Source organism: Xenia sp. Carnegie-2017, unplaced genomic scaffold (assembly GCF_021976095.1).
Source record: "Xenia sp. Carnegie-2017 unplaced genomic scaffold, XeniaSp_v1 HiC_scaffold_13, whole genome shotgun sequence".
In the NCBI taxonomy this organism is placed as follows: domain Eukaryota; kingdom Metazoa; phylum Cnidaria; class Anthozoa; order Malacalcyonacea; family Xeniidae; genus Xenia; species Xenia sp. Carnegie-2017.
In genome coordinates this window covers 3,832,478-3,851,592 of record NW_025813436.1, presented here as the reverse complement: position 1 = coordinate 3,851,592, position 19,115 = coordinate 3,832,478, and the positions used below count along the sequence as shown (strand labels likewise).

The 19,115-nt window shown below is 35.1% G+C and overlaps 2 protein-coding genes across 3 annotated transcripts in view; one reads left to right on the top strand and one right to left on the bottom strand.

The window, feature by feature from the left end:
- Positions 1 to 458: 458 nt before the first annotated feature.
- Positions 459 to 19,115, bottom strand: part of LOC124453985 (fanconi-associated nuclease 1-like) — a 30,051-nt gene continuing 11,394 nt past the window's right edge. Inside the window, exons 10-13 of one of the 2 annotated variants that reach the window (XM_047004803.1) lie at positions 14,811 to 14,909; positions 14,052 to 14,180; positions 13,826 to 13,931; positions 459 to 747 (exon numbers count right to left, since the gene is read on the bottom strand). In XM_047004803.1, coding sequence (XP_046860759.1) covers positions 725 to 747; positions 13,826 to 13,931; positions 14,052 to 14,180; positions 14,811 to 14,909 — 357 coding nt within the window. In that variant the 3' untranslated portion in view covers positions 459 to 724. The remainder of the gene's footprint in view (positions 748 to 13,825; positions 13,932 to 14,051; positions 14,181 to 14,810; positions 14,910 to 19,115) is intronic. The other variant, XM_047004808.1, reaches the window with a different exon arrangement.
- LOC124454011 (pancreatic secretory granule membrane major glycoprotein GP2-like) lies at positions 3,230 to 9,331 on the top strand. Its single transcript, XM_047004829.1, has 2 exons — positions 3,230 to 3,508; positions 8,934 to 9,331. The coding sequence occupies exons 1-2, from the start codon at positions 3,280 to 3,282 to the stop codon at positions 9,314 to 9,316; spliced, it is 612 nt and encodes a 203-aa protein (XP_046860785.1). The 5' UTR covers positions 3,230 to 3,279; the 3' UTR covers positions 9,317 to 9,331.

Sequence of the window (19,115 nt, the reverse complement as noted above, 5' to 3'; positions counted from 1 at the left end):
CCCAAATATCAATCTTTGTACGCCCTTGATATTATCGACACAAGACTACTTACAAATGAAATGTTCAATAATTCCTAAAGGAAAAAAAATTAAATTGGAACCCACAAAATACGGTCACGAACTGGACAAAAAATAAGGCCATATTAACAGACTGACCTAATTAACGTGCTGAGCCAGATTAAGCCTAGAGAATACTTATGAATGCCGATATTATAAAGCTATATCTTTCATGCATCATGCATGTGTTCTCCCGTGTACGTCGTTTCCGGCGATGATTCATCTAATATCTAAATACAGGCACTTTGGGGCCGATTACATGGAGCAAATTCAACCCGGGTTGAAATTGACCATTTGATCACACAAAATATCAGCCTGGTGGCCGGGTTGAAACTCTGGCCGGGCTAAAATGCCCCATATAATTGGCCCCAAAGAAACCAACAGCATTGCGAGACTCCTGGTCCGTGCACGTAAACGGTTTTAATACAAAAGTGAGAGTGACATCGCATTTTATATAAGTTAAGTAGAAATCCTGTTCTTTGTATCAGCAAGTTGCGAAACTATTTCCACAAAGTTGATTGACGTAGAGAATTATATATACAAATATTATCGAAATGTGATCTTATATTCTTTCGATTTTTTGTTCCAATAGAATCGTGAAAGGCTCAACTTAAACATGGAGGAACTTGAAATTCTGCGTCCCGCTCGAGCAGCATACTTTCAAATACTACGCTTGCCTTCCCCCTACTGCTAAAAAGAAAAAGAAAAACGTAAAGATAGAAATAATACCTAACTATTTCATGCAGCTAACAAGCACATCATTCATTTATCGCAGGAAAAAATTCAGTGGAGAATACCCAGATCATATTATGAAGAGGTTTCTAAAAATGGGAAAAATTGTGTTCTAATTGTTCTGGATTGAGCGCCATCAATATATGTTCTCGTTCTCGTTTGTACCTATAATGTCACCATAAATTGGAAAGAAACGATTGTAACCATAATAAAAAAGTTAAGAATATTGGAATACTATTCCGATTTATTTTTACTCGGTTCTAATATCATTGTTTTATTTGGAAAAAATAGACATGCATAAGAAGGCATTCATAGGTAGAAAGTATTAGAACATATATCGAAGATGGGTGGCGAGAGCGCAGCTCCAAATCGTATGGTAATATCCCATTTTCGTTGCTGCTTTCATCTTCACGGTCAAAGAAAGGTACCAATGTAAGAAGAGCAAGTACGTTCCTCCACCAATAAACTATTTAAACTAGTCGTTATTTCTCCTGACCTTGATGAGTATTTTCCGTTGAAAATCACGATGAAATTTTGCAGATACAGGCATGTTTTTTTGTAAGTCTAACATGTATTGCGTGCTCATTGTTTACAAGAACTGCCGTCATTAGGTACTAAAGCTGATGTTTAGGCCCCAAACTTGTCAGGGTGCAAATTTTGCGATGAAGATAGCTGCTTTAACTGCAGATAGTTTCAATTTTATGGAATTTACGACAATATTTAAATGCTCTTCAAAATGAGAGCATTCTGAAATGTCAGATTGAACAATAACGTAAATCAGTTAAAATTGGTTTCATAAATAATATAGTGAGAGATTGACAATTAAATTAATTGCCACTCATCTTATCAGAAGGATTAAGACAAATTGCAGTCTTCAGTGTTTGCTATGTCTGGCCTTTTCTCTTAACTTTTACAAAGATATTGGCTAATAAAGACATTATAGAAAGCTCAGCATCAGTCGAACATTGATTTCAATTGTAAGAGCTTACTTTCATCCGACGTTTAACATTGCTAGATAGAGAAATTTGAATTAGTAAAGTACATTTTTTTATAAATGGTACGGGATAACTGAATTAATACAGAACATTTGTGTACAAAGGGGAGAGTTTGTTAAAAATTGTCCGTACTTTGAGTACGCATTAATTTGCCAAGCCCTTCTGAACGTATCTCTTCTTACTTTCCAAGACACAAGTTTTCGAGCTCACGAGTCGTCTGCTCATAAAAATGTCAATGTTGTTCCACGTCATGGTTTAAACCACACGGCATTTGCGTACCAGAGTATCATAGCACGGAATCTCTTTCTTAACATAAAAATTCTTCTCTTGTCCAACACTACTTTCGATTCATTCTCATCTCCGTTTTTTCTTTCTAACTGTAATTTCTCTACTTATTTCTTTTCTCTCGTTGAAACATCAAGTTCACTTATGTAATCAGAGACGCAGTAATCGGTTTTTATCGTCTCACCCAGCAGGAAAAATTTCCCAACGTATGAAACTTATGAAATAAAAAAATTTAAAAGTATATCTAAGTTCTTTCTTTTGATCTACTGCAAAGTACAACAACAACACTGTAGCTATAATAATTTTAGCACTTTAAAAACATTTAAGTTACTTTTGATTTATATATTCAATACGCAAGTCACAAAGTTTCCATGACATTCTTAGTAACAAAAGTGTTTTCAATGTAATTCATAATTTCCTTTCATAAAAAAACAATAATGAAAAATTGCGACTTAATTGATTGTGAGTAAACGCAACTCATCTTGTCAGAAGAATTACGACAACTTCTACTCTTAACTATTTGCTTGATCTGGCCTTTTCCCCGAGCTTACGAAGATTTGTTTATTTCAAATTTTAACATTAGTAAATCAGTAATTACTACAGTATGAACATTTGTAAGTTTGTAATTATAACATTTGTTACATGAATTTAGAAAAGTAGCACACAGCGTACATGCTGTTAGAAAAAACCTTTAAAATGAAATATTAAGCTATCCGTTCCACGACTTCGACTGTTGCAAATCAAACTCAAACTGATTCTCCAACAACTCTAATCGTGCGAATTTTTTATTTGTCGTCTTTAAAAATGAAATTCGCTCATTGTTTTTCAATGAACTGAGCAAAAAAATTTGCAAAGCGGAACGAAAAGACGAGGAGTCGCTACTACATCGAAAATATTCCTACTGCGGCTAAACGCAGCACCATCTAGTCTTTCTTGTTAGAACTATTCCCCATGCATTAAAAAGGAATTACTTTCTTGTAGAAAAAAATTTAAAGATAATGTACAACTCTTTAATTTTTGAGCACCGCCAACGCCGTTGCCAACTGCCAGTCTCGTCATCATATGATTAATAAACAAATAATTAACATTAAACATTATTTAGTTACAAATTTTCACATTATAAAAAGGGCTCAGATTCACTCAAAACAATCATTAATTTCAAAATTAATCCAAGATAACATTAAAGTTCATTTTACATATAGCTACCGTGATGATGAAGTTGTTTGTCGCAGGGATTGTAATTGTGTTACTGATATGTACTGGAACTGCATATGGCGCGTGCTGTGACGAGATCAAGGATATGGTTCAGAAAAAGAAAAATGCCTTTGCAGTCATTTGTGCTCCTGGAAACAATCTCCCTAAAGGCTGCTGTGGCGATATCGAAAAAGATGTGAAGACATTTGAGACTGCTTACAATGAATTGTGCAGCAACAAATCTGGTACGAAATATCATTTTATTGTTATGACCTAAAAAGACCTTAATTTAAAACTAGACGACTTAAATTGATCAATCAAAAAACAAGTTTGACAAACCTTTGCAGTGATTATAATATTTCTACATGAATAAAGAAAGATTATATTCACATTCAAACTTCAACTAGATCAAAGTCAAACTTAACTAAAAATATTCAACTTTAACTTTTTGTTTATTAGACATTCAATTTTTGCATTATGAAATAAGAGAGTCTCAATATAAATATTAGAGCCCAACAAATAATTTTGAACATAGTCATAAACAATTTGGTTTTGTGAAATATATTAAAATAGTGACGTTTCGTCTTGACTCAAGACATCTTCAGACTAATAATGAAGTTAACAAGAATTATATATATATATATATAAAAGATAAAAAGTTTCTCCGGATTTTAAATGACTTTTATTGAGCTTTCGACTCGTTGCTTCGAGCCTTCATCAGAATGAGGATATTTATTTACACGTGCTTTTAGCTTGGAGACGTTTAGAGCGTCTAATTGGATAAGTGGGTGGATGGGGTGATTGGATGGGGTGAAATGCGTTTCCATGAGTTTTGGTGTATTGTTAATATGATTGGTGTTAATAATATTAGAGTGTAGTGTTTTAGTTTTGGTGTTGTTTGTAGTTTTTTTCGTCCTTTTATGTATTCAATGCCTTGATTACAAATTTTCAAACTTATATATATATATATATATATAAAAGATAAACGTTTCTCCGGATTTTAAATGATTTTATTGAGCTTTCGACTCGTTGCTTCGAGCCTTCATCAGAATGAGGATATTTATTTACACGTGTTTTAGCTTGGAGACGTTTAGAGCGTCTAATTGGATTAGTGGGTGGATTAATGTGATTGGATGGGGTGAAATGCGTTGCCATGGGTTTTGGTGTGTTGTTAATATGGTTGGTGTTAATATAATTAGAGTGTAGTGTTTTAGTTTTGGTGTTGTTTGTAGTTTTTTTGTCCTTTTTCTTTAGTTGTGAGTATATGATGGGTATGTCGATATGTCTGTTTATTGTGTCGTTGTCTTCACTGTACCAAGCTTCTTTAAATTCGCGTGCGTGTTTAGTCTGTGCGCGAAACTGAACAAATCCTACACACCATAAACAATACCACAAAGAACATTACCTTTACTAAAGACGAAGAACACGACAAACACCTTACCTTCCTCGACATCCTACTAACCAGAACAGATGACGGTACACTAAACACACAAGTATACCGCAAAACCACCCACACAGACCAAATACTCGATTTCAACAGCAATCATCCAACACAACACAAAATAAGCTGCATTCGAACACTTTTCAACAGGATAAACACTCATTGTAATACGGAAGAAGCCAAAAAAACAGAACGCAACTACTTATACTCCACATTTATTAAAACAATTACCCTAGAAACTTCATAAACAAAACTATATACAAAATACAAAACAAAACACAAACCGACAAAACAACAAAAACCGGACGAAACAGTAAAATCATCACATTACCATACATAAACGGAACATCAGAAATGACTGCCAGACTTCTTCGACCACATAATATTAACGTCGCCCACAAACCTACACAAAAACTCAAATCATGTTTCACCAAACATAAAGACAAAACAACAATTCATGATACAACTGGCGCGATCTACATGATACCATGTAAAGACTGTTCAAAACAATACATAGGACAAACATCTAAGAAAATTGAAACAAGACTCACAGAACACAAAAACGCCATAAAACGACGAGATCCGAACTCACTACCGGCAGAACATACCCACGGAAACAACCACACATTCGACTGGACAGAAACTAAAGTACTCGGACGCGCACAGACTAAACACGCACGCGAATTTAAGGAAGCTTGGTACAGTGAAGACAACGACACAATAAACAGACATATCGACATACCCATCATATACTCACAACTAAAGAAAAGGACAAAAACTACAAACAACACCAAAACTAAAACACTACACCCCAATATTATTAACACCAACCATATTAACAACACACAAAAACCCATGGCAACGCATTTCACTCCATCCAATCACATTAATCCACCCACTCATCCAATTAGACGCTCTAAACGTCTCCAAGCTAAAAGCACGTGTAAATAATATTTTCATTCTGATGAAGGCTCGAAGCAACGAGTCGAAAGCTCAATAAAAATCATTTAAAAATCCGGAGAAACGTTTTATATATATATATATATATATATATATATATATATATATATATATATAGAGAGAGAGAGAGAGAGAGAGAGAGAGAGAGAGAGAGAGAGAGAGAGTTATTTACATAGTTTGGGGTATCAGATTACTGTGGAAGTGGAAGTGTGATGTGATGTATAGTTAGGGTGAGGTGTTAAGACTAGAAAAGCTTAAGAGGGATGGAGCTGCCTTGGGTGTTAAGTGAAGGTTTTAGTTTGGAGATGAGGAGGCTTTCGTGGATCATGAGGTCGAATGTGTCGGAGCAGGATGAGATGATTTTAAAGTGGTCTGGCGAAGCAGGGTGGTTGGAGGTGTTACTATGAGAAAGAATACTTGACATTAATGGGTTAGTATAGCGTTTTCCAGTCAAAGGAGAGATCCCCAAGTGTTCCGAGATTCTGGTGTGTAAGTGGCGTGTGGTTTGACCCACATACGACGCGGAACAGCATCGACACGTGTATAAATAAACAACACCAGATCTCAGAGACTTGGGAATTTTATTCTTAAAGGGGAAAAATGAAGAGATTCGTGTGGGGGTACGAAAGACGAATCTGACATTGAAATGAGGGAAAGCAGCGTTGTAGAGACGAAATAAGAGAGAATACGAAATGTCATACGATGATAGGATAATCAATGATTTACATCGATATACGATTTATCGAAAGCCAAAACCACATTGACTCAAGACATCGTCAGACTAATTACAGGGATGTTGTTGTAAGGAAAAACAAAACGAGTCTGACTATTTACATTGTTAAGGTATCATATTACTGTAGATGTGCATTTGAAATGTAAAGCTGATGTATGGAGAATTGTTGTAAAGAAATGCAAAGGGGAGTGAGCAAGAAAGGGAGAGAAACAAGAGATACAAAAAAAAAAAACACGAAAAGACGGCCACGCAATTTAACTTGAAAAAAAGGGATCGATCTTCTTTGAGCGTTAACTGATGGCTTTAATTCAGGAAATATAGGAAGATCGATAACAGCGGAGTGAAGAATGTTTCTATATGCATGTTATAGTATACGCAGAAAAAGTAGATTTTAAAGGAAATTAATAGAACAGAGCATACTTATATATGAATATTGGCCCCAACAATATCGAGCTTCCTATGTTAGTGTAGTTTAGACACAAGGAGGCTTTCGTCGATCATGAGTTAGAATGTATCAGAGCAAGATGAGATAAGATTATTTTAAAGTAGTCGAGAGAGAGAGAGGCAGGGTGGCAAAAACTCTTCGGGAAAAATGAAGAATTTTGTGTAAGAGTGAAAGACAAATCTGACTATAAGATGAGGAAAAGCAGCATTGCAGAGACAATCGATAAATGTGTAGAGTTGTAAAGTGTGACAGCCTGTGAATGAAAGACAAAAATACAATTAATATTTCTGTTCGAATCTTATAACAAGAAATTGGAGGACTATGAAATCAAACATGTTCGGGGAGGGGGAGCATTACGTTTGAACACTTTTCTGGTAATTTCAACTCAGTTATGACAACTCTCATAACTAAAACAAAGTTTAAACATGCGGTGTATGTGGTGTAGTAAGAGCAGACAGTAGTGTTTAGATAGAAGTGGGATAAGCTGTGGAAGTTGGTGAAAAGACCGGTGAATGTGAATTTATGACGGACAGATTAAGGTCGAAATGTTTTAAGTAAGTCTTTTAGCTACAACTTTCCCTCTCCACTGTGAAAGTTATATTGGAATAGCAACATTTAATCTAAGAAGGGACGTAATCAAGCAATGTTAAGAGAAGAAAACAGTCATCGACATTCGACATGTCGTCCGTTCAAGATAGTTGTAAAACTATAGAGAGACAACTGTGTAATTAAAAGGAAATGTTCATGAAAGGACATTCTGTTCATGGAAAGACATGAACATAGCTACATTGTTTTTGTTCATGAAATGAGATTAATAAAACTATATATACGAAGAGATCTGGAGTCAAGAAGAAACGTCAATGGTTTTTTTGGATAAACAATATAAATTCAACGCATAGGGCTTCTTTAAAAACAATCTGCTGGTTTCTATATTTTCATATTTTTTTAATTCCAGGTGAAAAAAATTCTGCTAAATTTATACCTACAATTTGTTTTTGCTTCAATTTAACTTTAGTCTAGTTTAATTCAAAAATGTTTTTGAAAAACTTAAAAGCATACTTTACGAAGCTTTTGTTGAAGAGTAATAATTGTGCTACAAAGAAGAACTTTTGAAATAATCTTGGGCTCGAAAATGACGCTGGGCATCTATTCTAAGTTAGGTTTTTGAAGAATCTTGCGCGTCTTTTGAAGAAGCACCTTAGCGACGTTTTCCTATCTGTTCAGTTTTTTTATAGACTCTGTATATATATATATATATATATATATATTATTATGGATAATATTCCTGGATAAAAGAGCGCTCAATATTCTATATATTAGAAGAGCGTAAGATAAAATGAACTAAAATAAAATGGACAATTGTTTGCTGTCGCTACTCAGAGTTTCACGCCGTAGGGCGATCTTCAGGCAACTGACAGATAATATTTTATTTGCTGACTATATACATCGACTAAAAGGTGTTAAGTTACATGACGGCATGCACTAAACATATCGGAACGTTTATTTAAAATGTTCTTTTTACGTCCTTTCAGGATAAGTAGCCTTTCTTCAAGGCAAAGACGGCAGGTTCTTTGGTTTTTGTTCGGAGGTGGAAGTTGTTTGATGAAGTCCCATTTAATGTTGTAGTTACGTTTGTTTTCTTTCAGTGTCCACGTGTATTTAGAAAGTTCTGTCTCGTTGCGGTATTTAATGTTCGTAATTGATTTAATGTGGTTTCGATATCGTGTCTTAAAAGCGCATAGTAACACCTATGTAAGTTTTTGTTTCGGACAACAACGAAACAAAAACTTACATAGGTGTTACTGCATAAACGTTCCGATATGTTTAGTGCATGCCGTCATGTAACTTAACACCTTTTAGTCGATGTATATAGTCAGCAAATAAAAAATTATCTGTCAGTTGCCTGAAGATCGCCCTACGGCGTGAAACTCTGAGTAGCGACAGCAAACAATTGTCCATTTTATTTTAGTTCATTTTATATATATATATATATATATATGTACAGGGTATATAAAATAAAGCACTGTAAATACAGAAAATCTCAACTACAAAACATCCTATACATACACATATGTATTTTCAAATATTTAGTAGTGATCAATTCACGATATGAGTGCCATAATTACAAGTGGTTGAATGAGAGTGACAGAAATTCTAAAAATCCGAGGGGTAATACGCTAAAATGTGACAACAGTCTCACAAAAGGATGGTACAGATTTGGTGGTGGAGCTGGAACCAAAATGCCCAAATCCTGCGTTCCAAAGAATCGCTGTGGTACGGATGCCTCTGGTTGGTTAAATGGAACCCATCCCACGTTGGCAGAAGAAAAAGTCACAAGAAAAGTATGCTATCATTGGGGCAGTAAATGCTGCAATTGGTCAAATCATATTGATGTGATCAACTGTGGCCCGTATTTAGTTTACAAACTAAGCCGCCCTCCAAATTGCCACCTGCGTTACTGTGGTAAAGATTAAGACTCGGAAATTTTGAATAAAATTCAATTAATGTACACCGTTAGTTTCAGCTTTCCTCTTCTCTCAATAAAGCATTGAAACTTTAAGTTCTTGGTTGTTTTGTTTTTCTCTAAGCAAACGTTATCTGAGAAATTAAGTTGTTGAAGCCTGATATACGACTCAACATAAAAAAATCAGAGTATCAATTTAACACAAGAGCAATTCAACAAAAAATTTTGAGAGGGCTGATGCTGCTTTGGATGTCAAGTAATAGATTTCTTTAAAAATAAGAAGGATTGAGGTTAGGGGCAGATCCAGGGTGATGCTACTGATGCTAGTGCATCAGTCAGATTTTCAGATATTGCGCAATTTTCGTTATTCAAAAACACGGGCAAAAGTGAAATAAATCAGCAAAAATGTATACAGTTCGCCCTGTGCATTACTAGTGAATGGATATATTTAAAAACTTCCTAATAACACAATTCCGGCAATTAGTCTGTCTTAAAATGTCTTGCGTCAAGACCAAACGTCACTTATTTTTTTAGATGAATATTATAAAATCAAACGCAAATGGCTTTCTCAAAAACGATCCGTAGCGTTTTAATCTTTTTATCGTAAATTTTTTGCCAACTGGCACATCACTGGCAACAATGTTGATCAATTTACTCGATTCTTTTTAGCCACTCGGGTAAGCGCAAGATTAAAATTCAGTTTGTATTGTCACGAGATTAATCACGCGTGACTGACACGAAGTCTTTGAACCAATGAAATCTTTCTCGGATCACGTTACGTGTGAGTGCTACAATTGACACGTAAAATAAAACATAATTACTTAGATCGTTTTAACAATGATTTCATTGGCCTTTTTACGTTCATTACTATTTTTCCTGGATAATTTTGAGGCAAAGCAACTGGTGAAAAGTTATTTCCTTGTAGAAAACCATATGGTCACTTAATTCATTGACTTTTTGTCTTTTTTCAATTCTTGAATTTAGAATTCTAATTTCGTTCTGCAGTTGCTCATTAACTCATTAACATTATCATACCAGCCAGCACCTCACTTAGTATTAACATCCACTTTTGATAAGTAATCATGAACCCAAAATCGAATTTTAGTGATTCTCATATGGCTCAAAACGTTAGTTAATAAGTTGTAAATTCGATTTTGAATTAAACTGTTGATATTGAAAAAAACAACGCGCACAGAAAGAGCCTGGATACTATGAGAAAAACTCTTTCCTCATTCAAGAAAGTGAATTGAGTAACAATGATGAATACATTGAAAAACGTCGAGATGAGTAAACAGAGGCCGCGGAACCGGGGGGGCATTGGGGGCAAGTGCCCCCCACTTTTTGCAACAGGGAAAAATGTGCCCTTTTTCTGGAATGAAAGTGCCCTTTTTCATGGTGTAGAAATGCCCTTGTTTTAGGTAAAATTGGACTGGAGAAGTTTTTCTTAGATACATGTAGCCCCGAGAGTAGAACAAAGTCTGTCGGCATCATACGAAATCAGTTATAGCTTAGTTTTTGATCTTGATTACCCAGATGGATCAAAAATCGCGTTTGTCGATTGGTGTTGTCTTCGCAGACGTCCGCCCAGTAACTTAATTAACCAATGAGAAGTCGCAATTTATAATCCACATGAGACTATAAATTCTACGGCAACGCATTGCATACTTAATAAAATTGTTCATGTAGTCATCTTAGTTCAATTTGTTAGCACGCACGCCGAGCAGTAGAGAATACGCATAGCATTCTAAGAATGTCTACCAATATTTTGCAGACTTTGAAACTTAATCATGATTCATGAAACAATGCATATCTGTAATATACTAAAACAGTAAGCTGCAAACTCACATGCCCTTTTCGGTCAGTGCCCCTTTTGAGATACTTCCGCGGCCCCTGTGAGTAAATAGATATCGTAAGAGTTGATCTGAAAATTGTCTGTGAAACAACAATCAAGGCTTAAAATTGCAAATGAAGAATCAGATCCATACAAAAACAGAAAAAAATGTATGATTAGGAAGATGTATGATTTGGTGAAAACATGGTGATGTTCTTTCTCGAACTGGTGACAAAATTACACTTAACCTCTTTTAATTTCTCTTTATTTTACTTCCTTACTTCCTTATCATATAATCCATTTGACACCGCCTCCTTTAGTAGTAATTTAACACCTTTTTGTAAATATAATATCTTGTCTCAACATCCTATTTATTATTTATCTGAAGATGTCTTGAGTAAAGACGAAACGTTAAAATAAATTCAATTTTACAATTTTTTTGGTCTATTTCTATGGCTCTAATCAAAACTTTATGTTGGGCATCAATTTTTATTACACGAATTCGATTTCCGCTCGGCAAGTCTCTCGCTACTATCTTTATGTTTTATATCGCATTCACATTACTGCCCGAAACGGAAATGAAACTGAAGAAAAATCGACCGCCTGAAAATACCGTCAGCGGCTTAGATTATCATAATTTCTAATTAGCAGCAATTTTAAAAAACACTTGAGAAAAACGACGATTTTTTTGAGAGCAAACATGTTTCGACATTATCAGAATGCCATCTTCAGTGCAGAATGGTTAGTGTTAAGTAATATGGTACGTGATATGAATAAATTAATTACAATGAATAGGATTATGATTCAGTTACTAAATATAAAATATTTACAAAAAAGGAAAAGAAAAAGTATTAAGAACTTATAACAAAAATATTATTATAAAGTAAATATAGTGTTGTAGTGGTGAACTTGGATATTTAAATCGGGATTAGTTTTATTAATGTAGAGCTTCCTTGATTTTGAGTGAGAAGGATTGATCAGTGTCGATGATTTTAAAACAGGAAGGTGAGAATTTGTTTTACATGAAGAGAGGCTTGAAGATGTTTGTAGATAGTGGAGTTTTGTCTGTGTGAGTTCCTTTATCCTGGTATAAGAGAAGTTTCACCAATGTAATTACATCCCGCACATGAAAATTGATAAACTACCATAGATTTGGAAAGTTCGGGAAGTGGGTCTTTAAACGAAAATAAAGATTTTATTTTAAAGGTGTGAAAATAAGTTTAACGTCAATGTCAGTGCAGTAGCGTTTAATGATTTGTGAGTTGCGAGTAATCACCTAAAGGTAGTTTGAAATAACGTTTATTGTCAGGTTGTTGTATATCGTTAGTGTTAGTTGTGGCGTTAGATGCAGTGCTTGTTGTTCAAATAGTGCTGTATAGTGAGAAATGAAAAGAATTACGTTGAGAGTGAATATTAGTTTCTTTAAATCACGTTGAAAGCCGATGTCTCCGTGTCTGTCGTCAGTGTTCGTATCAGTCCAATTTTGTAATTTAAAACTAAAAGTTAGTCAGTTCAGTAAGTTGGTTTGTGGTACGTAGAATACAGTTTTCATGTGATTTAGTTAGTAAGATGTCTTATTGTGTTATTAAGACATCTTACTAACTAAATCACATGAAAACTGTATGACCTCTACGTACCACAAACCAACTTATACAGGACTACTGACTAACTTTTAGTTTCACACCATTAAATTACAAAATTGACTGATACGAACACTGACCGACAGAGCACGGAAACTTAACAACACAGACATCGGCTTTCAACGTGATTTAAAGAAACTAATATTCACTCTCCAACGTAATTCTTTTCCTTTCATCAACAACACACTATACAGCACTATTTGGACAACAAGATAAGCACTGACTCATCTAACGCCACAACTAACACTAACGATATACAACAACCTGACAATAAACGTTATTTCAAACTACCTTACATAGGTGATTACTCACGACACACACAACGCAAACTCACACAAATCATTAAACGCTACTGCACTGACATTGACGTTAAACTTATTTTCACACCTTTTAAAATAAAATCTTTATTTTCGTTTAAAGACCCACTTCCCGAACTTTCCAAATCTATGGTAGTTTATCAATTTTCATGTGCGGGATGTAATTCCGCTACATTGGTGAAACTTCTCGCCATTATCTACCAGGATAAAGGAACATACTCACACAGACAAAACTCCACTATCTACAAACATCTTCAAGCCTCTCCTTCATGTAAAACAAATTCTCACCTTCCTGTTTTAAAATCATCGACACTGATCAATCCACTTTCTCACTCAAAATCAAGGAAGCTCTACACATTAATAAAACTAATCCCGATTTAAATATCCAAGTTCACCACTACAACACTATATTTACTTTATAATAATATTTTTTGTTATAAGTTCTTAATACTTATTTTTCTTTTCCTTTTTTGTAAATATTTTATATTTAGTAACTGAATCATAATCCTATTCATTGTAATTAATTTATTCATATCACGTATCATATTACTTAACACTAACCATTCTGCACTGAAGATGGCATTCTGATAATGTCGAAACATGTTTGCTCTCAAAAAAATCGTCGTTTTTCTCAAGGGCTTAGATTATATTTTTTCATATAAAGACCATGGTCAAAAATTTGATGAAGAAAGAACATAGTCTCTTTCTGTACAAACAAACAATGACGCTACCTTTGACATAAAGAACTTCCGTATAAGCACCAAGGCGAACAAGAGCATCTAGCCACACTTTCTGTTTGGTAGAAAGTTTGTCGTTTGGTCCTTTTACCTCGACAATCTACAAATGAGAGCGAATCGATAATGATGGCAGACATAGGACACTGCAAAAAAACAACACTTCATTGATTAAATACCTCAATTAAAAAACACTAACCTGATATTTCAAAGGAGCACTAACCTTATATTTCAAACAGGCGAAGTTCCATACGACTAAATCAGGTAGGCCAGATCGTGTGTGGCGATAATCTTTGGCAAATATAGAGCATATACCTGCCAATACAACACTTCCTACACAACTGATGAACTCCTAGATCGAGAAAAGAAACATACATTTCACTTTCTTTACTACTTTTAACATTAACGTCTTTTGACAAAATTCTTTTCAAGACTTTGCATTCATAATTCAATGTTTAAAGATAAACGGTGTAAGATCTATTAAAGAGCAGAATTCCGCGTTGATCGGGTTGAAAAATGCTTTAATGCTAAATCAAACTTTTGCTCTGCCGTTTCCATTATTTAAAACAAATAGACGCAAGAGACGAGAAACAGATCCGCAACTTTGAAACAACATAAAGTTGAAACTAATAAAGACAGGCCACAATAAAATCCTTTATTAGTTTAACAGACAGGCTACAATATTTCAAAAATATGTAAATAAGCTCAAACCAGAGCAAAAACAGAAAGGAGGATTACATGTAGAAAATCTGACAAACTGATTTTATGAACAACTTCGCAGATAGTAATGCTACAGATAACGGCAAATGTTTCTCTGAAACTTTAAAAATTATATATGTTTTGCTGCAAAGACTTTCAAACACATTAAACGCGGTTCAATAAAAATTCGTTAGTAGTTTTCTAGCTAATAGTTTTATCATGCTTGAGACCAGTTTGGATTTGCAAGAAAATTTTCTAAAGTATAACTGTTAGGTCGTTTTACCAAAACTTTGTTCACATTTGCAAACAAGTTCCAATTCACTCCAGCGCACGTTTTTCCAAACTGTTCTTGCCATGTTAGACGTATGTCGTCCTTTATTTTCTACAACAAAGAGGAATGACAAATCGACCAACCATCAAAATGTCTGGAAATTGATTGAACTTGTATTTGCGTATTTCAAAATACTTCTTACATTAAGAAAAAGAGCCGCAAATACCAACTATTTAACGGACAAACAACTTTATGAAATTATTTTTATGGCCCGAATGAATTGACGCCTTTTTTAAGGATTGAAAAGTTTTTCGATAAAACTTATCGTAATGAAAATATTAAAGTAGTTATGTCCAGCCCTGCTTCTTGCTATCCCAGAGTAGCAACGAAACAAGGCTAAGTAGGCCTAGTAGCCAAGGAGCAGGCCTATTTGAGCAAAACCGTTCACTTAATCACTTTGCAAAGAAAACACAAAATTTGTCAGAGCGTATTGTGTACTTTTATGATTTAGATATGGAGCCATCGCCAAATCATAATGGTAGGTAGTTTTTACGGGTATTTTGCACGAAAATGAGGGAAAACAATAATATGAAACTGAAAGCTATAATGGCGTATTGAACCTAACTCAATTGACGTTTACATGTTTCATTTAGTCATCACATCTTTTAAAACACGCAAGTAAAGCTTTGAAATGAACAAGTCTGGTTGAATTATAGGGGAGTAGATGGTAAAATTTGTTAGCAATCTCTCAATATGGAATAAATAAGCATAGTTATTAATATTTTTTCGCGATTCTTGTAAATGAAAATAGCAGTTTTGCACTTCAATAATTACTTGCTTAAATTACGTTTTATAATTTAAAGCGGGTCCAACCTATATCTAATAAAGCAGTGTTTGTACCAAAACGATGCTAGACAACCAAACTTAATAACTACATAAATTTGCCGTCTATCTACATGTTTTTCCTTATTTTAACGTCATACCATGTTCAACCAATACCTTAAGGTCACTTAGTTGTCTACAAAACTGTCTCTTCTGCACAGTGGCGTAGGAGCTGGGTGGCAAAGAAGCACGTGCCTCCCCAAATTTTTCGAAAGAAAAAATGCCTTTTGTAGGAGATAATTCTCTTTTGAATTCTAAGTTTCCCTTTTGTCTTTTAAAAGCAGTGTTATACATCTTTTTTCGCAACTCATCTGCTAGTTATGTGCATTTTTTTATTATAAAGCGGCAAGGAGTCCTTTATCATTCCTTGGTACACTTGGAGATCATCTTATCATAATTAAACTACTGAATATCATTTTAAAACTTATTATTACGTTATATGAGTAATCTTGAGCAAGGAATCTTAAAGAATGAGTCTCACGGTAATGCTTTGCGCGCAGCAATATGTCTACTTCGACTGCTAAGTCTGGGAAATTGACGGCCGGCCAAGAAATGAAAGACATAACAAACATTGAAATAAATAAAGATGTAGTCATATTTTATCAGCCAGAAAAACAATCCTTGAGCTCGTTTGTCCATCGATGTACAAAGACTTGAACGTCAGTACGTGGGTCGAGTTGGTTTATAGCAGTTTGCACGACAGCCTGCTCTTCATGATCAGGTTGTTGAATTGGTGATCCGTAATAGTTTGAATCGTCTTCTTCCTTGCAATAGTTTGAATCGTCTTCATCTTATTTCAATTCTGTTATTTCTTGTGCAATATTGTAGGTAATTATGCAACTCTGTATTCGATAGGGGAATTTCATTAACAGAAATGTTTACTTCTGTGTACAAGCGCGCAAAGAATTACCGCGAGACTCATTCTTTAATGCCATTCCTCCAACTAAAGGTGCAATTCAGGAGCACACTAAAAGTGCAGTCTACCTAAAGCTATTTTGCAAAGGTCAATCAATAGTTCCTACAATGAAATTGCCTTCTCCAAGTGATTGGGGAATTGAAGAGTCACTAGGGCAACACTTTCTGACATTTATTCAACTCTTATACAGCTTTAATCAAATGTGGGTGCCAGCAAAAATGTCGAGAGCAATGCTCTTGCATAAAATTAGTGCACAGCACCCTGTGCGTTTAGAGGAGACAATTTTGTAGAAAACTAGAAAAATTTTGTAGACGTACTTTTTTTGACATAGTATAACTTTAAAATAAAGAAACATATGTAGACAGACGGGAAATATATGTAGCAATTGAAAGTCAATTGTCCAAACTCGTTATGGAGCAAACGGTATTCTATCAGATACAGGTTTGACTGGCTTTGAATTTTAACACGTAATTCTATCCTGTCATCAGTTACGTCACTACGGAGTCACATGAGATGCGCATGCGCATTGCTGATCAGTGCTGAGCGTCTAGCTGGAAAGTGATCAACAAGGTGAATATATCTTGACTCGATCTCAAAATTTCCCGAACCATCGGGATACAAATCCTATTAATTTCGCTGAAGAAAGCGAGAAAATATATGTAAGTATTATTTGGTAGCAAGAAATTTTCAATTTAGAGAATTTTAGGTGTGTATGGACGAGAAAGACCGAACAGCCATGACAGATTCGTTGGAAGACATAGCTTCAACGAGCACGGAGAACCTACAACAGGGAGAAAACTCTAAACCACAAATCCACAATGCACTAGCTAGTCTCAACGACAAAATAAGTAGACTGACTGATATTCTGGAACGAATATACTGCCGGCATGATAAAGCTGACGAGCCGCAAAAGTCAAGTGAATCAAACGAACTCGCCTTCAGCTACGTTGATGAAGGATGAAGCTGACTTGAGATTTCTTACGAGCACTTTTCAGAGAATACAAAACAAGCGGGAAAAACACCCGAATGTAATCCGTCTTCAGCTTTGCTCGAAGACCTAGCAAAGGCTTTTTCCAATGATGACGAGGCAACAGGCCCTAAGACTACATCAACTTTGACTGATATTGCCAGGAAAAGATGGGACGAAAAGTTGACCTACGATAAACTAAAGAATAATTTTGCTAAATATAAACGGCCATTAAATTGTGCCAGCACGATAGGTAAGAAATGCAACCCAGAAATATGGAGAAATGAAAAATGATGTACACTTACAAAACGTACAACAAACTCTTCTTAAGGCGACTTTCGCATTACTGCAAATATCCGATGCCATGGTGACCAAGAACCTTGGTGGAGATAAGGGAAATCTTATTGCTAATTCAGTTGATGCTGTAGTTTGGTTGTCACATGCACATACTCAACTTTCCCAAATGCGGAAAGACCATAGAACCACCAACCCAGTACTACTTCCTCTTCAAAAATTTCATACTCATGACTACCCCATTTTAGAAGAGGAAGTGAACAAAGTACTTAGGAAAGAAATAATAACAAAAGCACCTTGCCAAAGAGGACAAATTGTTTCAGGTATATTTCTACGCTCAAAAAAGGGCGGATCTTGCCGACTTATTCTTAACTTAAAGTAATTCAATACTTATGTAACTTACCATCATTTTAAGATAGATTTAATCCATACTAAAGTCAATTTAGTAACGTCTAATTGCTTTATAGCCTCTTAGGATCTGAAAGACGCCCACTATTCAATACCTATAAAACACTCAGACCAAAAATTCTTACGATTAAAATGGAAAGGTCACTTGTATAGGGTTTGCATGTTTGCCGAATGGTTTGTCCTGTGCACCTAGAAAGTTCACAAAAATTCTAAAAGCAGCTCTAGCAACTCTTCACACAATAGGGCACATATCAGTTGCACATATTGATGACTATTACCTGCAAAGGCAAACATACAAGCAATGAATCACTAATGTAATTGACTGTCTTACTGTTTGACAGTCTTGGTTTTGTGGTGTACCCCACTAAATCTAATTTTATACCTTCTCAAGAAATTGTAGCCCTTGGGTTCATCATAAATTCGGTGTCAATGACAATTAGACTCACTCCAGACAAAGCCAAGGGATTAAAAGAAGTTTGTGAAGCACTTCTGCATTCTAAAACACAAAATTCAATAAGGAAGTAGCCTGGGTCATTGGAAAGATAGTTGCCAGTTTTCGAGGAGTTATGCATGGGCCCCTGTATTATAGGAACTTAGAGGGGGATAAAAGCAATGCTCTTACTAAGGCAAAAGGAGACTTTGATGCAAAATTGATTTTGTCACAAGCCTCAAAAAATGAACTAAAATGGAGGATACAAAATGTAGAGTCTACCTACCAGAGGTTATCACACGATGAACCATCATACCAAATAACAACAGATGCCTCACTATCTGGGTGGGGAGCGGAATGTCAAGGGATAGCATCAGGGGGTGCAATGGACACCAGGAGAAGCTACGTATCACATAAATT